General features: G+C 39.5%; 1 protein-coding gene across 1 annotated transcript in view; it reads right to left on the reverse strand.

Moving 5' to 3' along the window:
- Positions 1-514: 514 nt before the first annotated feature.
- The window catches only part of GREM2 (gremlin 2, DAN family BMP antagonist), a 40301-nt gene continuing 16749 nt past the window's right edge, over positions 515-24066 (reverse strand). The window contains exon 2 of the mRNA XM_084285242.1: positions 515-2500. Within this exon, the coding sequence (XP_084141368.1) occupies positions 1993-2499 (507 nt within the window). The 5' untranslated portion in view covers position 2500 and the 3' untranslated portion in view covers positions 515-1992. The remainder of the gene's footprint in view (positions 2501-24066) is intronic.

Raw genomic sequence — 24066 nt, forward strand, 5'->3', positions numbered from 1 at the left:
CTGAGATCCCTGGAGTCATAATAGATTACAGCTATTGCCACCTTTCCCCACACCCACACTGATACTATCAAGCCTAGAATGAACACTTCCCGTTTGGTGGCTGGTATGACTCTGGCAGCATTGTACTGACAGCCTCTAAATCAATCCAGTGTGAAGGGTCTCCCTGTGTACTTCTGAATGATCAGCAGAAAACCTATGGCTGTTCACCTAATAGGGCTACATACCTGACTAACCTCATCCTGCCCGTGCCAATCTCCATAAACCGCTTGGTGAGCTCTTGTGGAACTCAGTCCCAAAAGCCTCTTAGAGCAGCCTGTCTCGCATAATGTGGCACTGAACTCTTTGGCTGGCCAGAGGCCTAAATACGTTAACCCCTTGAAGTGGCTACATGTAAAGAGGCTGGCAGGAAAGAGTTCCCACAGCAAGCTGGTTTCAGTAGATGCAGATGCTGAATCCTAATTCATGCATCAGGGAGTCAACTTGTCATTTTTAATTTGTAAGCTTCAGACGATTGAGCATGCATAGGCTTTGGTTTGGGGAAAGGGGCTGGTTTGTTTTTAGACATCTTAGGATTTTAATGCAGCTGGTACTAATACAGATCAGAACTGGAACAAACAGGATATACAGGACATGCTAAACTCCAGCAACTGAATAACAACATAGTATGATCAAAACGAACTGCAAGTGTTCACCAACACTTGATTATGTAGAACAAAAACGCACAGTGGACCACCAGAGCTGTAGTGATTACTGCTGACTCTCCCCGTGTTCATACAGCTGTGACCCATTCCCACAGCACTGACTGATGGGTCTGTCCTTCAACTCTAACATGTTAGCATGGTTTCCAGTCAGAGATGCCACTCCCAACACCTGATGACACTAATGCATAAGGCAGCTTTTGTATTCGGACCAGCAATGACCGAATTTTGTTCTTTGTGCAACAGTGCTTTTATACCTTAAGTGAAACACTGTTAGGGTTCTCAGCTCCTCTTCCACTACCCATCCACCTTCCCCAGTCTGAGCAGGCATAAATATAAGATAATAAATGGATGTTGTCCTTTTGAATTAAGAAACACACACATATATAACACACAAAACCTACTAAAAGCCTAGTTAAAACGTTCATTTTAAGCCAGGCAGCTGACCTAGCAACCAAGTCTCTTACTCAACACATTTTAATCTCTGGCATGTTCTGCCACAAGAAAAATATACATGGCTAGGTCTATAATACTTTAAACAGCTGTTTACTATAGCTAGGTTACAAAACAAACACTGCTGCAGAGACCACGTGTTCAGTGTATTCCAGCCACAGCAGCATAAGAATCCATCTTCAATCTGCTGATGTGATCATGGTGGCTGACCTGACGCTTCACCCTCTCCCTTTCAGTTCTCATCTGCAGTTCAGACTACAAGCCCCGAACAGTTTGTCATTGCACAATTAAAGCTGTCTTAAGAAGCTGAGCCTCATCAGAGGGTCTCACTTCCTTTCTGCGTGTTACCCCTTGCTACTCTTCTTGTCTGCATCATCCGGTTCCAGGCTGCACCACAGCACGTCAGAGTGAGTGCAGCAAGCTCTGAACCAACGCATCAGGAAGGCGTTCTCTTCTTATGGAAGGGACTGGAGTGTAGGGCAGGGGGCTTTACTCCACACAGTGGAAACATTAATGCTGGATTCAGCCAACTGGTCACTTAGATGATCAATCCCAGCTTCTGGGAGCCTGCTCCACTCCGGAAGATTCAACCGCCAGATGATACTGGACATACGCTGAAACTTTATGGTGAAGTGCATAACACAGCCCGTTAAAAAGCTTTATTCCAGTAGGCAAGTGACAAGGAGCCTTTCCTTGTTGGAGAGATGCCTTCTGAAAGAAATCAAACAAACAAACAAACAAAAAAACAAAAAAACAAGAAGAGACAGTCTGCCCAACAGGAGAGGAGAGGCAGCAGTAAGTCTGGTGGAGACAACACCAATTAGTAGCTACACGTCTGCTCTCACAGTTTGCCCGAGTTGTTCAAATTCACAGACATGCAGCGGCACTGCTTCACCTTCTGAATTTTCTTGAGTCGGAATGGTGGGTCCAGCTCAGGGCACTCCAGCTGCACTGTCGAAGAGGTGACCTTATGTGGCTTGCAGAAAGCACAGGACTGAAAGGACTCCTCCTCCTTTTTCACGTGCCGTGGTATGTAGAAGGAGTTGCACTGCCCATAGCAGAAGCGGTTGATGATGGTGCGGCTTATGCAGCCCTCCTCGCTGACAGTCTGCCTCAGGGGCTGTGTTTTGCACCAGTCGCTCTTGAGGTACTTCCTTTCGGTGACCACAAGGGCCTCCTGGCTGGAGGCCAGCACCTCCTTGTTCAGCTGCTGCCTCCTCTCTGAATTGTTGCTGCTGCTGTCTTTGTACGGGGATGGGATGGCTCCTGCAGGGCGGTTTTTCCTGGTGTCTGTTAGTCTAACCAGCGCTGCCATCAGGAGGACCGACAAGGCAAATTTCCAAGTCATCCTGCAATGGCAATGCAAGTAGCTGTTAGAAGAGACACAGTTTCAAACCACAAGATTGTAATGGAGTTTTAACTTTACACATACTGTTAGAAAAAAATGAGACCTTACTGCCTTTGCAATCTCACCACTTTTCCTAAGAGATTAGGGGTATATTCTAGGGTGAATATCTATCATGAAGAGGCCAGGCCCTGTTGAAAAATCACAGCTTCCAGCTACTCTCTTTCCCTCATAGGGAAGCTTCTGCTTTCATCACTGAACCAGTGACTTTACAGAAGCTTCAGCTAGAAAGGTTTCCTCTTTTTCTGTGAAATCCTGGGCCAAACAGCTGGGCAAATTTCTGGCTAGTGAAGGCTCAGGAGACTCCTGCCAATACTGTGACAGCTCATTTGTGGATGGCTGTGGAGAGGAGAAAGGAATACCAGGTTACATGAGGTGAACTCCTGTCTGCCTGTTCAGCCCTGGAGTCCCTATCTAGACAAGTTCCATGCCGAAGGAGGGAGAGGTGTCCAAAAGCTTATTTTTGTTATTTCAAATTGCTTCTGAAATGTTTTGGGGCTTAAGGCTCTTACAGCCTTCATTTGCTGTCTTTGTGGGAGTCCGAAAACTTGATGGATTTGCTATTGCAACAGGAGGAAATGCTTAAACACAACTTTGAGGACTTCATTACTGCAAGGCCTCCTAGGCAAATAGCTTAAGAAGGTTTGTAAACAGGGGAGAATTCAATATTTACTTTAGATGTTAAGGAATAGGTTAGAGAATAAGCCAGTTGTTAACTTAAAATAATAAGCCAGTTGGCAAAAATACTTTTCCTATGGTTGTCTATTAGAATTTCTTGTTCTGCAGAGCATCTCTTAGCAGCTCCTGGATTTTCATCAACAACTTGTCCAATTCAGTTTAGTAGTGTTTTTAAATGTGCTTCCATGATATCAGAGTAGAAGTACTAAATTTCCTCATGCTCACCAATGAGCATTTCCAATGCTCACCAATGAACTGTCACAGCTCATTTCTACAGTTTATTTAATTTTGTTCTCTCAGGGAAGGGAGAGAAGAGTATTTCTAGGGGGCCAAAATGAGTGCAGCTCAGAAGCTTCCAGTTCAGAGGTAAGGACATTTCAAGTCTTTCTAAAAGACCTTTGCTCTTAATGGACTGTATTTTTGTAATAGTGTATAGATGAAATAGTCATCCGTCTCTTCCCAGTAAAGCTTCAAATCCTTCCAAGTAATGCTTTTTTTTTTTTTTTTTTTTCCTTCAGTGTGATGCCAAGACACTCCAATAAACATAGATATGTCTAACACAGTAGACACTTGAGATGTTATATAGGTAGTCCTAACATAAAAACATGCTATTTTCCTAACAAAGAAAGACACCAACATATCAAAAATGTGTTTACAGTTGTCCTGGCTGTGCGGTATTTAGCTGCCGGCTGGATTAAACCACAATAATGATGAAGACCTAAGAGAAGACTGACACAGCAATAATAAACACTTCTCACCCTTCAAAGCAGACTTAACATGTATTTAACCTCTAGAGAGATAAAGATAAGGAACTACTATAGCAGAGTAGGTAAGACATCTTTTAGGTAACCTTCTAAGTTTACAAGATCTCAATATCAGTTTTTGACTAAAATTTAAGGGGAGAAGTTGGAAGTGCTAAAGGAAATGAAAGTGCTAATCCTACTGCTGAGAGTGGAGAATGCTCTGATGCAGACCTAAAATTTTGCCAGATTGCATGCTTGAAACAGAATCACCTTTCAATAGAGACAAGTGTTTCTAAAACCCCCAAAATCTCATTCATCTATAAGTATGCAAGGTGCCTCCTGACATCCGTGGTAGTCATGGGCACTTTAAATAAGTGGCCTATTTTTGCACTGCTTAGAATTCAGCACACAAGGTCCAGAAGGTTTGTTCAGATTCTTTAAATGAATCAAGACCAGACTTGGCTTTGTTCACAGGTATTGTCGCCAAGACCATTGGATGTCAACCCCCACAGCCAGGCCAAAATCTAATCAGGTAATTAGTTTCAGTTGAATATAGTGTTCCACGCTTCCTCTCAAATTGTTCTCATGTTATTCTGTACTGATGGCTGCTTTACAGTAGTAGATAAAAAAACTGATGCCCATTGCTTTATGTTTTATGTAGAAAGGGGAGGGGAAAAAAACAAACAAACAGGAATTACGAGACTACATCTTCAAGAAAGAGGCAGAAGAGAGCTCTCCACAAGATGTCTTATGCCAGCACTGCTCTGACATACTCTTCTATTTTTCTTTTTAAATGCAAGAACACAAAGAAGTAATTATACTAACTCTACTGTCCTTCAGGGAGGGAGTTTGGCCCTTTTCAGCAGGGATATCACCTCTCCAGTTTCACTTCTCTTATTCTGATGGGGAAAAGTATAGGTCTAGAGACACATCAAAAGGAGAGACACTTTCCACAACCCCTTTCTTTGTGAAACCCTGTCTTACTACAACCACCCTTTATCATCACAAAATGGAAGTTAAAACAACTTCCCTTTCATGTCAAGGATTCCTATACAGGAATTTTGTAAAGCTGACAGAAAGCTAAAAAAGTCTATAATGTAGAGAAACGTTATAATAGCTTTGTAATTTCTGAAACAGTTTTATTTGGGCATGGAAAGCCATCCAACAGAATAAGTAAGATTTATTCAGTAAGGCTATGTTTACAACTCATAAAGCATTATTAATCAAAGCCACTATTGTATGGTTATAAATCAAACACTGCAGTGCATGTTAGCAAGTACTTCTACAGACAGGTAGGAATGCAACACCTATTTCTGTCACTGATCCCACTCAAGCCTGAACCCTCAGATATGTAAAGGGAGTGTATTAGTCTATTTTACTCTAACAGGTCAAATGTGTATCATGTCAGAACATGGAATTTCTAATCAGAGTTGCCCCTGACTAGCTGGTAAGTCACGCCTTCCTAAACCCTGGCACACAAGCCCCCTATTCAAGCCAGTAAGGGTGCAAACAAGGTCACCTGATGCCAGCAATATGCTGTGGACTACAAGTGTTTTAGGTAATTACATGCAAAGAGAAGAGAAACTTCGCTGTTCTCATAAAAACAGATCATTGTGGTAAACTACAATGCAAACCAACATGGTGAATGCTGCCTGTCTGCACACAGAGCAGAATGAGAAGAAACAAAATATAAGTGAGAAGTCTCCAGCTTCTGGCAAGAACAGAGCAGTTCTGTCCTGTTACAATATCAAAGAACTACCTGGCATGTGGTCTCAAGTGTTGAAAACTGCTAATACTTGTGCAAATGACAGCATGAGTCTATGAATCCCACTGCACTGAGGGGCTCCCCATGTCAGGGACGATGGAAGCTCCTATGTGACAGTTTTCATCTTCTTTAGGAGTTTGTGCCAGCTGCTGCAACTCCCCAACCGAACCCATATTTTGAATGTGTGAACTGATGCAGAAAATAACCTTACACTAGACACAAAACAGGGCCTGGCTGCCTTTGCTTTTCACAGGTTAAGTTTTTACCTATTTTAGATACAGAAATCAGCTTCAAGTATGTGTTCATAAGCTCATGAAACATGTCATGCTGGAGCTGTGCTATCACGTACCCAGGAGCGTAAAAAGACTGGCCAAGGAAACAGGAACGCCAAGATCCAGCTCTGTAATCCAGAGAGGTCAGGTCACTCAGATAGGAGGGGAAGACCCAGGATTGCTGTGTCTGCCCTTAGCTTTATTTCTTGTTTGTATCCAATTACTGTGTAACATAAAATATCTACCAAGTCAGGCTCTCTCATGCATACCGACCTTCTGGCCCTATAACTCATGCATTCTTGAAAGCAATCCAGCTCTGGAGCAGGACAGGCAGTAGTGTAACCCCAAAAATAGCCTATAGTTTTGTGGTTAGGGCACTTCTCTGGGAGCTGGAGCAATGGCTTTGACCTCAGAATTCAAGTGCATCATTTTGGAGAAGTCTACCAACACAACTGGGAGCTACCATCCAAAAGACAGGAAAGTAGGTAATGACAGTGCCCATCTGTACCAAGTGACTGCTCTGGTGCTTCCTCTAGTTTTCAAGCACATGACTTCACTTTCTGAGCTCAGGATGCAGTTTCTGACTATTTCTGAATTCCGATTTCTTAGAACAGCCTGCTTCAGGATTGATCTTCAGGTGGAGAGGAAGAGAGAGGGACGTAACTAGAAGATTGCTGTGGTATCTTAACATTAACTGCTCAGGAAAACTGCAACTCTAAGACCTATTTGCTTGTTTCAGAATGTAACACATACTTTTGCCTTTATCAGCATGCCTGGAAGCATTGTGCTCTCTGGTAAAACTGTAAATACATATGTGGAAGAAGATTTAGTGCTATAAACTTATTCTACAGTCATCAAAAGCACTGTATGAGATAATGGGAAGAACGACAGAAATACAAAAACAAAAAAAAACCAAAAAAAATCAGATATGCTTCATTTTTTGAAAACTTTGAACTTCATTCATAGCAGAAGAGTTTCCCTTGGAAAATGGTTATTTCTCTTCAACTAGCAGCAAAAGGCAGGCAATATAGCCTGGATTAAATCAGGTACAGTTCTGTGGCATGATATATACCCAGTCATGTTTGATCCCCTGCATCATTCTTTTCCATCCTGCAAACTTCAGAAATACAAGATCTTTTCTTTGGCACTGGCTAGTCAGTTAATTCTGGGAAACTGTTACCAAAACTTTTTTGACTTCCCACTTACTTTCTTATTAGACCTAGTCAAAAAAAATAAATAAATACAAAACAGCCATATGTATATTAACATAAGAACATGGTGTGCATGGTCAGTATTCAGCATTTAAGATGGGACACAAGAAGTGTTCCTTGAAGACAAGCCAGGCAGTAACTTTTCAAAGAACTGTGACTTGGCTTTAACAATATATGTGGGAAGCCAGGAAATATCAGATTCTCTATCAGGAAGCCAAAAATGCTATTTATTTAATTTATTAATGGTCAAGCATGATTCTAATGGTAAATTGCTCAAATAAAAACTACACCAATCAAGCATTTTTGTGCAAGGGAGGCATTTGGTGCTAGCTTTCTTTTTGAGTATCCTTTGGAAACTGTTGATCCTGTGTCTCTAAAAACAACAGCAATAATGGAACACTGTATTATATCGTTCTTTTTGCAGAAGCATGGACCACTTAATGAATGATTCCACCATTTAATCATGATTCTCGTGATTAAATTGGTAAGACTGAGGCCAACCACAACAAAAGAACATGTAGGAGGCAGGGAAAAACAAACAAACAAACAAACAAACAAAAAAAAACAGTACTGCAGCTATAATGTGTTATTCAGATACTCAGATAAAAACAAACAAACAAACAAACAAACAAACTTCATTTTAGCAATAAAGATCTACCATGTACTAGGAATACTTTTAAAGCATCACTTTAAACACCACGGCACGCAATACCAAAGGGGATGACTGTTTAAAAAACAATAATTAATGCCATTACAGGCAGAAGTTTTTCCATTCTTGCCCTCTAAGAACCTTTTACAGTGATCTGGGAGAATGCAGTTTTATTGCGTCACAACCCTAGCAGTACGTGTAGAAAAATAAAACTTTTTTTTTTTTTTTTCCAGATATCATGAACTTCTTGCATGCTCACTACCTGGCTTGGATGGAGAATCTTTTTCCTCTCCATCCTTCTGTCTTCCTCCCACCAACACCTCTCCTTCAGTGAGGCCCATGCAAACCTACAGGCAATGACAAAAAACTGTGAATGAAACAGAAGAGGTCTGCCCACAAGCTGGATGTCTCGGGAACCTTACTGTTTTGGCCAGACTCTTGTTCTGTTTCTGAAAGGGTATGGAAGGGTTTCAAAGATGTATGGCTGCATCCCTCAGAAGAGGTTGGCATTTCCCCCATGATGTTATAACTTAGACATTCTCCTTGTCAAGACAGTTCCTGAAGGTGTTGAATTTAAAGTCATGAAAAATAGAGAATATACATAGATAAAAGTACATAGAACAAATATATTGATGGGGCCAGTCTTTGCTAAGGTAAAGCTAGTTAAAAGAACACAGATGAGGTTACTTCACACTAATTTCAGCTCTCACTATAAATTCTCTACAACAGGGAGTTTTATCTTGAATTTTCCACAAAGAGGCTGGGAGCGTAGAAGAATTTCTGGTGCATGAACAAAAATATAAGAGGAATCAAGGACTCAAACAAAAATTGTTCCTGTTATGTTCAGCCATGTTTAATATGTCAGATATGTTATTTTTAGGATAGGAGCAATTATGAAGAAAATTTAAGGTAAGTTCACCTTTGGCACTAAAGCAAACTGGCTAGAATTGTATCTTTTCCTTCCCAGTTTGTCCCCTATCTTTCTTATCTACCTTTCTGCCACCAGAAATCCATGTTTATAACCATGGTTTCCTTCTTTCAGGAACTTCAGACAAGCACATTTGAAACAGGTTTGAATGCAGCTGCTCATTTCATCAGAGTTAAGAGATCACATTACTCCTATGCTCTTCTTTGCACTGACATCCTGCCAGGAAGTATATTGATTTAAATATTGTATTACTGATCTATGGTGTTCGTCTCTCCACAGACTGAATCTTTCTTATCTTGCATAGCTTCTAAACCTGGGCTTCACTTTTTTATTTTTGTTTTTAATAGTATGAATATTGGAGGAATTCAGAAAAATTTTCTAATTTTCCAAGCTAGGAGCTTGTGAGGACTGTCACTGGAAATTTCAATAGCCGAGATATCAGGTTTTTACATCTAAGATGTGACCTAGAATTCCAGAAGACTAAAGTGACAAAGAAAAAAATAGAAATATTGGTGAAACCAGCCCTGGTATTTTAATTTGAGATACATTTACTATTTTTCTATCCATGATAAATACCAGTGCATACCAAAAAAACAAACAAACGAACAAAAAAAACCCCACCATTTATATAATATATGCAATTCCTAAGGCAATTGTCCAACTAGAAGAAAATATTGAAGGGAACTAGGTTCCAGTTTTGTTTTATTTTTAAGGTTGAATTTTACCCAAGTAATATAGAGAAGCAAGATGCTATCAACTTCAAAATGTCCTCTATTTATCAGCAACTAAGATTTGATCCCACAACTGCATCAGCATTTATCAGTTCTACACAGGCAAAAGCAAAATACAGATGAGGAAGAAAAGTGGCAAGAAATGTGTTAAATCATCCTATAGTACTCAGGTAATGCAGCAATGCCATTTTTAGAGGGACCTGAATACACAGAGCTCAGACTGAATACTAACAGGTAATTGGACAAAGACTTTGGGGAATACTGTTATGATTAAAACTCCTAAATTTTGTTGCAATTTCAGTTTCAGGAACTTGTGGTTTTAGAGCCAACCACAGACAAATGTCTGCCTGGTGAGCACATGTGAATTGTCCCAAGCAGAGTGAGATGTCCTACTCAGAAGTGTCTGGGTAGTCATCAGTACTGGCAGCACATGCAACAGTTGGGAAAAAAGGGAGAATGGGGGGAGGGAAAAACCCACAAAATAAAACCAGATTTCTGCTTGCTGCCCATGAGGTTGATTTTCTTTCTCCCAACCTGGTTTTGGAGAATGCTACAGTCAGGGGGTGGGAGGAATAAATAAAAGAAAACTCCTTGGATACAAGGAGAATAGGTTTTTGGAATGGTCTGGAAGCTAGTTCTCCTCTGAATCTAAAAATGTGTATTTTTTTTCAAGAGTGAACCAGGTTAAAAAGATGTTTGTTTTCCTTTTCAGTGTTCTCCCGCTTTTCAGCATAAGAGCCCCAGATAGGCAAGTCATTTCTGTTTGGACATGAACATTTTGTCCAGCAAGCAATAACAGCCTACATTAAACTTTATTCTTCTGTGCAAAAGACAGCTGGTACACTCCCATTTGGCAGTGTTTCATTCAGGAGAAAACAGCAGAATTCTGCCCTTGGGAAACTAAAAACTAAACCGGAAGAGAAGCGGTGGCTTGAGCAAATGTCTTCATTTGTGACTATCCCTCAGCCTGCTGGAAAAGAAGATAGTCAACACAAGAATGGGGAAAGTTCAGCATTTAAATACAATAGTTCATTTCATTCCTTCCTCGCTGGAGAATCGATACTACAAAAGACTATTTTGCAATGAGTAGTCTCCATTATATTTTTGTTGTTTGCATTACAACAGAACATAGAAATCTCATCCAAGACCAGAGCCTGACTAAGAGGCATAACCTCAGAATGTTTGTAGACTAACTTGGTGAACAACATATGGTGGGACCAGAATAGAGCACAGAGGGGAAGTGAGTTACTGGAGGTCAGAAATTAACTGGGAGTGGACAGTTTGCAAGGTCTTTTAATCACACTGTATAGCACTAATACTATTCTTTTTGCTGATCAAACCAGATTTATTACCCTTAGGCAAGCATTTCTTTAAAGACTTAATACTTTTCTATATGAAAGCGGTTCTATGTGAAAATGTCCTATGCGGTTTTCCTGAAGTTTGGTAGAACAGAGTTTGTGTTAGGAGTTTTATTGCTTTATAGCTTCAAATAATGGCCTATTTCCAGATCACAAAGCTCATTTCTCCCTCACAGCAAGGCAGAAAACCATTAGTCTTCAATATACATGTATTACTGTATTTGTACCTTTCTCAGAAGAGGGCATTTGAGAGCATAGAGATCTGCTCTAGCAGAATACTGAGGCCTCTACCTTAAAACACCATAAAAGTGCTCATAAGTTTCTACTTGCTTCTCCTTAGGGACAGGGAAAAGTAATTCCTTCTAAAAATCAATAATCATGTAATCTTGTATATTCAAAACACTAATCAACGGAGAATTATCATCTATTTTTTTCCATGTTTTCTGGTAGATCCAGTTATTTGTGCCGGGTCCTGCACCTGGGACGGGGAAACCCTGGCTTTATGTACAGACTGGGCGATAAGATGCTGCAGAGCAGCCTAGAAGAGAGGGATCTGGGGGTCGTGGTAGACAGCAAATTGAATATGAGCCAGCAGTGTGCCCTGGCAGCCAGGAGGGCCAACCGTGTCCTGGGGTGCATCAAGCACGGCATCGCTAGTAGGTCAAGGGAGGTGATTGTCCCGCTCTACTCTGCGCTGGTGCAGCCTCACCTCGAGTACTGTGTGCAGTTCTGGGCACCACAGTATAAAAAGGACATGAAACTGTTGGAGAGTGTCCAGAGGAGGGCTACGAAGATGGTGAAAGGCCTGGAGGGGAAGACGTACGAAGAACGGCTGAGGTCACTGGGCCTGTTCAGCCTGGAGAAGAGGAGGCTGAGGGGAGACCTCATCACAGTCTACAACTTCCTCGTAAGGGGGTGTCGAGAGGCAGGAGACCTTTTCTCCATTAACACCAGTGACAGGACCCGTGGGAACGGGGTTAAGCTGAGGCAGGGGAAATTTAGGCTTGACGTCAGGAGGGGGTTCTTCACAGAGAGGGTGGTTGCACACTGGAACAGGCTCCCCAGGGAAGTGGTCACTGCACCGAGCCTGTCTGAATTTAAGAAGAGATTGGACTGTGCACTTAGGCACATGGTCTGAACTTGTGGGTAGACCTGTGCGGTGTCAAGAGTTGGACTTGATGATCCTTAAGGGTCCCTTCCAACTCAGGATATTCTATGATTCTATGATTCTATGATTTGCATTATGTCAAGCTCTATGTCTATTCTAGAAATTATCTGCAGTTGCTATGTTATTACTTTGACATAGTTGTGTTCATGTTTGAAAAATACAAAATATTATTTATGGTCTAATATTTATATTAAGTTTTTTAGTGAGACAATATCCTGTTGATAGAGCTGAAACACATGGATGGCTCAAGAATTGCTTGTATCTCAATATACCATGGGCTACCCTTTTTATTAGGTAGTATACAAATTCCTGCCCACACATAAAATTTCATCTGTGTATCCCACAATTTTCCAATATGCTATTTGCAAGAAACACTGAAGCTCAATTTTCATAAAGTTCTTATAAAAAAATAGCGTTGATTTGTTGCTTAAAGAGTTTTTCATTTACATTTATCTCTGATTAAATTTGCCTGACAAAACATCAGTTTTGCTGACTAAACCTTACAACAGTTCTGGGAACAGAGTGCAGAAGACAATGAACAAACTAAAGAAGGTAATGAACAAACTAAACAACTATCAAGCTAACGTTAACCCCAGCCAGGCAAACATGTAACTAAGTGCCTTACCAGAACGATTAGCTTCACAGAGCAGCATTTTTCTCCTCAATTATGCTGAATTTAGAGAATCCCCCATTTTTTAGTCTTTTCTTAATGAGCAACGTGAATTATACATCTGACAATTCCTCACAATTACATTTTTTAATCCACTGGTCCAATTTCAAACAACTTTGACAATAAGATAGTTTTGAAACATCCATTGCAGTGCACTGTGTTTGTTCCTGGGTGTACAGGAAGGCACAAAAGTTATTTCAGGCAAGAGGAAGGTCAAACAAGTCAAGGATATCATTGTTTGGTACCTTAAGTGGCGTGAGTAGTAAAGACGCTGTTTAGAGTTACTGTAGTGGACTGGCAAACCAAACACATCCATAGAAAATCAGAAATCATGAGTTCTAACGTTCATGTGTAACACAAGACCCCTTGAAACAAGAATGGGTCACCTCCAAGTTTTTACTACATTCTCTTGCTCAGTGTATAAGCTGGCCCAATGGTTAAGAAAGCCTTATTTGCATCACACATAGATGGAAGCCAGGCGAGAATGCTTCACTGCTGTTGACCATGCATGGTATTACCACTGAGCTGATCCTGTGATATCTTGGATCCCCTTTTGTTAACAAATTTACTTGGGGAGTTACAAGATATTTTCTTGTTTCCCTAAGGCCTCTGCCTGGCTTACTTTTACACTTATATTTTGTGGGTTAACTAATGGTCCATCAGAAACTCTGTTTAACTACTTTTGTTTCAAATGTTTAACTCAGTTGTTGGTGTTTTCTCTGAGAGAGAACCTGTTCGCTCAAGATCACATACGAGAAAATTCAGGTACAAGACTGAAGTGAAATTGAAATTTGTGAGGGCTTAGAAGGACAGAAACCACATATCCTGATGGTTGTTTGTGTATGCACGTTTGTGTATGCACGTTATAAATTAAAATGAAATTTTGAGTTCAAAAACTTCAGAGTTATATGGCTTCTTGGCTATGGCAGTACGTGTCAACTGATGTCCTGATGCAAACTCCTCAATATGGAACCATTATGACCCTTGTTTTCCAGTTATTTTGTTAAGTTAAATAAAGGAATTTTAATTTATTTCACTACAAGTCTATCAATATTTACAAATTGAAAGTAATGTTTACTACTGTCATAGCTGTCAGCTGAACCAAAATAAATCACATCAGCAGATAATCAACTGCCAAAAGTACAAAAGTTATGAGGTGCTAAAGTCAGAAATACGAATAAAATTGTAAGTATTCATTATTAATATAAACATTGCTAAATACCTAGGTATTTCAATACCACTTTCTGGATACACTGGAAAATGTATAGTGCGCAGAATATAAAGACAAACTGCAGTTTATTCATAATTATTGGCAGTGTGAGTTGCTTAACCAGAAGCTGAACCTCCAGTGAAATACTGCAGAAAAGTTTACATCCAAATTCTGGAAACTTACTCTGTCCTTCCCACTTCACACTGATGGCAACACGTGGCTGTCCCACATCTATGTTCTTGTGGCTTTGATTCATGCTCTGCTCAGTGATTCTTCCTCCGACATTGCCCTAAGAATGTAAATATTTGTTCTGTCTGTATTCTGGTTTACAGACTTGGCCCATTATTGAAAGTGAAGGCTGTAATTCAATCATAGAAGGATCTGTTGCCATGCATAAACTGGGATTTTATATTTTATGACCTAGGCTTAGCAGAGCAACTGTCTTCCTACTCACCTCCCCCTCTCCTTGTCCATGACTAAATTATGGTTCTAATTGAAGCCTAGTATTATTCTATTTCTCTTCTTCTGCCGAAAGGAAGACCAGAGTTATCATTCGGAATGCAAACCAAGCCACAGGAGCCTGGATGAGGTACTTTAATGACAGGTCCTCCTACACAGCACATTTACAGTCTTTCTGCTAATTAATTTGATTTCCTTTGTCTAGACCAACATAATACAGCAAGTTATGCTCATTTAAAGGAGGATTGTTAGCTTTTCAGTTCTCTTCAAATGAGGAAGAAAGAAGAGTCAATAGACTGGAATCTGGAGGAGACTGACTTTGTCCTTGATGACACCATTGCTTATGTTTTCACTTGACCAAGACTTTGTCTCTAGGAGAACCTGAGACAGTACTATAATCACAGGAGAAACTATAATCAAAATCAGATATTGTTGGTATGTGCATGGCAAGGCAGTGGCAGTTACATAGAAGGGTTTTGTCTACTATGTACTGCAGTCAGCAGCTTTCTTCCTGGCAATCACTTGGCGTTTACTGTTCACAGCTCCTGACATCCACAGAGGGCTGAACAAACATATAATTAAAAACACACATGAACTGGTTTCCTCAGACTCCCTTCAAAGAATAAAAGGAGATTCAGCAGTGTGCCACTGGACAAGTGAATGAGAGGCAAAACTAGTATTGGGATTTAAAGTAACAACTCAATATTTGGAACGAGAAATGTTCATTCAACCATCTTTACAATGATTGAAACTGTGAAGCTGGACAGAGTCTCAAAGCTGAGCTGTCATTCAAATACAGTTTGGGAAATGGAATGATGCATGACAAACAGATGAACTGACTTGGATATGAAAATTTAGTCTTTTGAATCAGGACGGCAGATCCAGTTTTAATACCAGAAAGGAAAGTGTAAAGGACTCATATATCATATAGGTATCACGTGGAATGGAATGAGCGCACATATTTCTTAGTGATGGCAGGAAAGATGCTCCCTATGACAGATGAAGAAAAGAGGAAGCCTACAGAAAAAATTACCAAACTTTTCTGCTCACAGACACACAGGAAAGGGCCAGAGCTCCCCTTCTGTAGGCAATTTCAGGATCATTTCTAACCTTGTAACCACAGTTGCATTTATCATTTTGCAGCATCAAAAAGGGGAAAGATTCCAACTTTGAGACCTTCTGGCTCAGAGATTATTTTTTTTGGCTAATAGTAGTTGAAGACATAAACACAAGTAAAAGATGAACAGCACCAACTGTTGGTGAAGATGAACAAACCAACTTTTTTTTTTTCACAATGTTTGACCATAAGCCATTCCCACTGTGTCACCGCTGTTCACATTTGAATAATTTTCCATTACACACTTTCAAGTTCATTAGAAGCAGACAAGTAAAAATAAATCTAAATATTATTTTCTTCAGTTCTTTCAGAAAGTTATTCTCAGAAATTTCAGGAAGGATCACAGAATGAGTTAACTAATATCTAGCCAGAAATTTAAATATGAAAAGTTCCATTTCTCTTCCAGGTCTATCAAAGGCCTTTACTCTAGCTCTAACTTTGGTGGCACTTCTTTGAAGAGACAGATGACACCTTTGGTCACCTGTGATGACCTCATACTACCATGTACAGGGAGAAAGATACCAATACTCCACTTCATGTCATTGCTTGATTTGATTGAGAGTTATGAGTCGTGAAAGTGAAGTGGCAAAGACAGATTCCCTTTGACACAATTATAGTATGCTATACATTAGCTAGCATTCCCATATGTGGCAAGGAAATGCAAGACTGATTGTGAGGCTGAGAAATGAGTGATTAGAAAGTTTGGTCTTTTATTTTTTTTTTCCTTTCTTATTACAAAGCAGTCAGAGAATATGTTGTACATTATAGTCTAAAACATTTTACTAATCCTGCCACTTACGGCTGGTTCAAGCATTTACTTACTTCTTGCTGAAGCAACAAGGGAGAGTGATCAGCTGGTGATCAGCTGAAGAGGTTCAGCATATTACTTGTAATGGTTCTCCTAGCAGCAGCAAAAAATTGTGCCACCCTATCTGTAAACCAGTCAGTTGGCTCAGTAACTGAATGCAGTCTGCACCACTTGCCAGGGTGCATTTTAGTTGATCAGACCAAATAAGATCATCCCTGAAGTAAGATCATCCTAAGGAAAATCCATCACTCCATAGATTTGCTTTGCTTCCTAGTGAATGATCATACACACAATTCACATAGTCATAAGTGATTTAGACCACTAGTACCAGCGACATTTTCAAAATTGCTCTCTCACCAATGAATGTGGCTGTTTTCTAGACTTTTTCCTTTGTGTTGGTTAAACAGAAGACTTACCAGCCAAACGGTGTGTAATATGGGATCAAGAGGATTGGAATCTCAAATAATACTGGATGAAAAACATTTTATGACACTATGAGACCTTGATACGATGAAAGGCTCTATCTTCATGGTATACACAAATTGGAGAAAAAGTCAACTCTCCTGAGAGTTGGCAAAACCTGGCCTAGGTTTTCAATTCAGTTCAGCTGAACTACTAGATTCTGACTTCATCCTTATGTTCCTTTTGAAGAAGAAGAGCAAGTGAGAAAGAATTGGTTTTAAGGTAATCTTGATGTGAAACTATTAAACTTTCAAAGGTCAAGAAGCCATTTCACAGAGTTAACATGAAACACCTTTTTGCCTCAGCAATGGTAAACCTCTAAAGAGGAAAGGAGAGGAGAGGAGAGGAGAGGAGAGGAGAGGAGAGGAGAGGAGAGGAGAGGAGAGGAGAGGAGAGGAGAGGAGAGGAGAGGAGAGGAGAGGAGAGGAGAGGAGAGGAGAGGAGAGGAGAGGAGAGGAGAGGAGAGGAGAGGAAAAAGAATCAACTGAACCCTTGCAGCCAGCTAACACAATTCATGGAGCATGACTGTCTTCAATGGGTCAAGAATAACCACAGCCCCATGGGATTTTTAATGCTTGTATTTTGAATGGAAGCTCATTAAAGAAAAACAAGACTATGTTTCCTCTCTTCCCTTAGTTTCATAACAATAAATACCTTTTCCTTTGGGTGACTAATTCAGCTGCCATACTTTTTTTTTTTTTTTCCAACACAAAATTGCAGAGAAGCTCAGTGCAGATCAGACCAGTGATTTAAACAGCATAAAAATATGAATAATGTCAGACCATAAAAGAGAAAGGGAAAAGCAATACGGAAAAACACTCTAAAAATTGCACCTATCGAAGACCAAATTATCTCACCTGTCTGAATATTTGCTAACTCAGCAGAAAATGTATTTCTTGGAGGACACTGAGAAGCTCCTAATTAGCACAAAAACTGAGGAATACTAATTGCCACTTGGCAAAACTTTTGTCATTAAAATACAGGACAAGTTTGTGTGTGGGGGTTCGTTCTTTTTTTTTTTTTTTTTTTCTCCCCACAATCAAATTCTTGTTTTACAATATGACATAAAAGGCTACATGAGAACAAGTGCACAATTTCATATCTACATCCTTGATAGAAGGCTTAAGAGAAGGACCCTTAAGCTTATCTAAAATGAAAAAAAAAGTGGGAATTCATTATACCATACAGTTTAAGCAAAATATGCAATGGGATTAGAGAGCAGAACAGGAAAGCAAGCAAGACAGGCATATTTGAGTTTATAGAAACAGACCTCAGAAAATAAGCTACTTCGTGAATTTGTAGCATACCTGTATAAAGACATAAAGAGTTCATCTAGATACCATGGTTTTAGCAAGGTCCTCTCTATGACTATTCTCTGCCCCTCCCCCTCCAAAAAAAAAAAAAAAAAAATATATATATATATATATATATATATATATATATATATATATATATATATATTTGCTTAAGGCTGCTTGCCAAATCCATGACAAATCATCTAACAGAAACCAGAGATGAGATTTGGACACACTTTAGAAACAGGTGACAGGGACATACTTGAATCAATACAAGCAATACAGAAAACTCCTGTTCTCACACCAACAAAGCCTCCGGTTTCATTTTGGGCTACAACATTGCTAACATATCTATACACCATCACCTCTTCAGGGTGTGCAGATGTACTGCTGGAAAGGTGGCAAAGCCATCTGTTATGATTCATGCAGAAGGCAGACAAATTCAGGAGCCACACACGAGCTCCCTGGCTGTCCTGCTTTGTCAGGCATATTTCACATGCATTCAACTGACACCACTGAGTAGAAGACGAACACCATTAACTACTGCCAGACATCCAGAAATTCAGGCAGAGGGGGCACAGCTATTTATTTCTCACACAACCAGCTCTGCAACAAGATCTTCCCCATTTATGAATATAACCTCAGAATTTCAGTACCCACGTAAACCAGAGATAATTCAACTCACATCCTCCACACTGGGGGATGAAAACCTAAAAATCGCAGAAACAGGTAGAAGGAAAGAGCAGAGCACAATAAGCCATTACCCATACTTCCTGCTAAAGCTGGATAATTAGGTAGGGAATAAAAATAAAATTCCTGGACCTAAAGGAATTTACAGAAATAGAGCCCACCACTATTTTTCTGTGATTAGTCTTTGTGATGTGGAGCACGTGGTCCTGATTTAAGCTCCCTGAATTTTATCATTCTAACATATTAAAATAGCCATTTTTTCCCCAGTTTTCTGAATCTAAATTAAAATAATCACACACCTAAAGAATGAAAACCTATGCTTTTTTTTTTTTCTCTTAATTTTACATTCTGATAAGAATACTTCAGAATGTGAGTTCAAATTCATATACTCAGCAGAACAGCACAATTCCACTTTCAAGTAAAGTAATAGCACAGAGAAAACCCTGTGTTTGACCTTGAGAAATAACCAAAACAGCGATTAATGTCAGTTGGATATATTTCTAATTGTAACCTGTGCCCCTTTGAGATAAAGCTTAAATCATCTCATGCTGTCATATCAAGTCCAGCTGGGGTGTAGTTTAATTAATTTAATCTGTGAGACATATAAGGTCCCCCTGCCCCTAGCCGCACTTGCACCACCTTCCCTCCACCCTCTCCTGCCTAGCGCATAAGCATGCATGCATACACACACACACTCTCTCCTCAGTCACTCTGTGCCAGTACTAACAACCAAGCAGCCACACAGTCAGCAAGATAAGTTCGCTGATCCAGCTGACAACTTTTTTTGTTGTTGTTTTGCTGACCGGCTTTCCAGCTGCCTACAAGATCAGTAGCACCGCTGGGGCCCCTGTGCCAGGCTGCCTTCAACCAGCTGTGACACCACACCCTGATACTCCCTCCAAACTGGGGCCTGGGAATGGTGTCACCCAACCTACCTGTTTCAGGGTGGAGAAGGCTAAAGTAGCTGAAAGGGTGTGGCTGATAAAGGTGGCGTTGACTGACAGAGCTGCATGCTTTTGACTTCTGTATGGGATGCATGGTCTTTATGTCTAAACAGCGTGGTGGTAGGACTACAGTCTGTACCACAGCAGTGTGAGAAAATAAAATGATGATGATGATGATGATGATGATGATGATGATGATGATGATGATGATAATAATAATAATAATAATAATAATAATAATAATAATAATAATAATAATAATAATAGAATGTGAAGGTTATATCATCTCCTAAATGGTCTTCAGCTGTCTAACCACACTAATATCATTCCAGATGCCCTAGGACATCTAATGTGTTTGCACAGGATGGCACATCAGAGACAGACCCTAATGGAGATGCACAGTCCTCCACAGTGGCCATCTGAAGCCAGGTGGTAAATGTAAGGTATTCAAATGGGCACAGGGCACAATGGCTGAGGCAAATGACTCTGCCAGAACCTCATTCTGCTAGAAAGGCACAAGGACTTGTATTTTGCAGGTAACAAACATTACAGCTCTTACTTACAACTAGATTTCCAGAAGAGGTATGTACCATTTAACTCAGTTCCTCAATAGATACACGATTCTTAAAAAGAGGATCTTATATCTTATCTTGAAAATAAGCTCCACAATTATAGTGCAAAACTAAATGTTAAAGATGGAAGAAAAAACATGTAGTCTATCTGCTGCATGCTACTTTTTGACCTTTGAGTGTCTTACTTTGTAAGTTGAAAGGTTTCTTCCCCAAAGGCTTTGGAGTTTTAAGTGACTATACACAACCCCTGGATAGACTGCATAGGAATAATCTACATGATATATGAAGTAATAAGGCTTTCTCCTTCACTCTTTCTCCATTAATCACCTGCCATCCTCACCTTCCCTGCCCTAACACCACCCCTTGCTGGATTCTCCATGCCCAATCCAGAATCTACAATTGAGATGGTGAGCTGGTGAGATGGCTCTTCTTTTTTGTAAAGATGCTACATACCCATGCAATTCACACTTTGCAAAATTGAACACTCTTAAATTTAGGAGAAAGAAAGAAAGAAAGAAAGAAAGAAAGAAAGAAAGAAAGAAAGAAAGAAAGAAAGAAAGAAAGAAAGAAAGAAAGAAAGAAAGAAAGAAAGAAAGAAAGAAAGAAAGAAAGAAAGAAAGAAAGAAAGAAAGAAAGAAAGAAAGAAAGAAAGAAAGAAAGAAAGAAAGAAAGAAAGAAAGAAAGAAAGAAAGAAAGAAAGAAAGAAAGAAAGAAAGAAAGAAAGAAAGAAAGAAAGAAAGAAAGATGTGGCGTCATGAAAGAAGTTAGAGGGAAATAGTTTAAATAGTTTTCCACTCTCTTTCCAGGTAACAGATGAGCTAAAAAAGCCTATGAGACTGAAGAAATCTGCTAGTTAATGACCTGGAAAAAAAAAATCTATAAGAACTTAAAACACAATTTGAATGCAAACATTTGCCTAACCTCCCTTTCATAATAGAGCACCAGAACCATAACCAAAGTTGTTCACTTGTTCTGGTTATTGAATTTACAATGTGGATTCACATTTTTCCCTCATTGGGCAAAAGCACAAATTGTGCATACATATGACACGATAAGATATGGAATGAGGATCCTAATGTATGAACAAGGGAGACAAAAGACATGTTTTACAGAATTCATTCAAGAGAATGCTGAAACAGCATATAAGCAGTGCCTAAGATGAAGTCTTCAATGCCGAAGGGGCACCAGCTTGTATCTCTCTTGTCCAGTCAAAGGCCACACATACCACAATGATAGACCATCCAAAGGGCACAGAACATGTGCATTAAGCTTCTCCCCTGTCACCAAACAAAGGCATTTTGTTCTCCAAAAAAGGGGAGGATTGTGTGTGCCACACAGGCTAATGTTTTTCAGCTAAAAATAGTTGGATATATGCATAAATATAATATACTTAATGGTCAACAGAGTGGGCCAAGCTCTCGTACAGATATGAATTCACACCATTTTAGTAATTTACTTTCTGATTAAGGGAATAGAGCCTTAAACTAGCACTAAAGAAGCTAAGCAAACACTTAATACATGTCCTGTATTAAGATCAGATCCAAAAGCCTGTTGGAGTTACCAGATATTAGAAGAAAAGAGTGATAACCCTACACAACAGAAAGTCATAAGCATCAGGGAACACACCCTACATGCTTGTAATTAAAATTGAGGTGAAAATGTTATCATGGTTGAATGAATTTGCAGTTCTGGTCTGATGGTATTAAAATGGGGGAAAGCTGTCTACCATCTCAAATTTATTGATTTTATTTCTAATCAGTAACTTAGAATCATAGAATCATAGAATATCCTGAGTTGGAAGGGACCCTTAAGGATCATCAAGTCCAACTCTTGACACCGCACAGGTCTACCCACAAGTTCAGACCATGTGCCTAAGTGCACAGTCCAATCTCTTCTTAAATTCAGACAGGCTCGGTGCAGTGACCACTTCCCTGGGGAGCCTGTTCCAGTGTGCAACCACCCTCTCTGTGAAGAACCCCCTCCTGACGTCCAGCCTAAATTTCCCCTGCCTCAGCTTAACCCCATTCCCGTGGGTCCTGTCACTAGTGTTAATGGAGAAAATAATATTTATTCAAATAATATTTATTCCTCTTAAATTAAGACTTAGTTTTTGTACTTCAATGACAGTCTGTTGCAACTTTTAATAAGTCAACTTCCATATATACATACCATGCTGCATATTGTTTTTATGTGCAGTCATGCCACTCACAGTGATGGTCACAGTCACCAACCAGCCTGTCCCAATATGTCTTATATTAGGACAAGAGACTCCTAATTACCTGGAAACTTAAATAATTAAATAGATAATTAATCCCAAAGCAGAAGCTAACACTATTTATATGTAAATCTCTGGGGGAAAAAAAGTAAAATCTATACCCACCATACTTTGATGGTCATCTTCCAAGAACATAAAAGACAAACCAAGGTTTGATTTTTGGATTCAAAATATGACTGCACAAGTGCATGCAGAAAAGTAACAGGCTATATGCCAGTTCTGGGCGCCATGATTCAGGAAAAACATGAACATTTCTAGGGGCAGGGCAGGGAAGAGAAATGAGACCTTTTATAAACACAGAAATTATAATAATGTGGCAAGATTGCAGAAATCAGGGATTATGATGAAGCAAAGACAACAGGAGTGATGTTACTACTTTCCAAACACATAGAGGAAGGAGAAAAAAAATCTTTTTTACGCTTCATGTATGCAAATGCAATAGTGCCTGAAAATATGATTTCAAACGATATTTCTATTAGCAAACTTCGTGATATACAGATAGTCAGGCACTGGAGTAGATTTGCTTAAGTTTGTATACTCATCATCAGAATTGTTAAGGAGAAAGTGATGCAAAAGGAGAAAAAAAAATCACCGCATGTCCCAGGAATTAATTTAGATAAAATGAGTCCTAACAAGCAGAAGATGAGGTAGGTGACATCTCAGAGTCCCTTTAATTCCTTTTCAAGTAAATAAAGAGATATATATGTAGGTATTATATAGAGTAATTATTGTGATCCAAATAACCAACTTTTGATACATTTTTGCCTAGTTTTCTATAATTTTTCCTATCTTCCTAGACTTTTATGTTTCTTGATACTTATCAATAGAAAGAAAACATTGTTCTTTTTGCAGTACAGCCATAGAGGCATTTACTATGGGCTCACTAAACCATTACTAAAAGCCATCCTCATGGTTAATGCACTGAAATCTACTAATTGTGAACCTACCAGGTTTATGATGCAGATATTATAAGATGTTTTCAGATCAAAGACAAATTGATTTATTTTGCTGCAGACAGAATACTTAAAAATTTGTCTCTGACAATAGAGACCAAAACATTCTGGAGAATGCCTAGGGTTTTCCAAAATTTACATTATTTAGAGGAAGTGTTGCCCAGTTTATTTGCTGAAGGATAAGAATGCCATTTATAAATCATTAGCAAATAAGTGTCTAAAGTATCCTTAAATATCCATAAATCACACATACACACAGGGTTTTTTTTTGTTTGTTTGTTTTTAAAAAAAAACACGTTACAGTACTTGCAAGTGTTCAGAGGAGGCAAAAAAGGTGGTAGAAGGGCTGAAAGACATGTCCTGTGAGGAGATGCTAAGGTCACTGGGTTGTCCAGCCTGGAGAAAAGAAGGATGAGAGGTGGCCTCCCTGTTCTCCACAGCTTCCTGAGGAGGGGAAGTACAGAGGGTGGTGCTGGTCTCTGCTCCCTGATCATTAATGACAGGAGGACACTCAGGAACATCACAAAGCTGAACCAGGGGTGGTTCAAATTG

Source organism: Netta rufina (assembly GCF_964035555.1).
Source record: "Netta rufina genome assembly, chromosome: 3".
NCBI classification, from domain to species: Eukaryota; Metazoa; Chordata; class Aves; order Anseriformes; family Anatidae; genus Netta; species Netta rufina.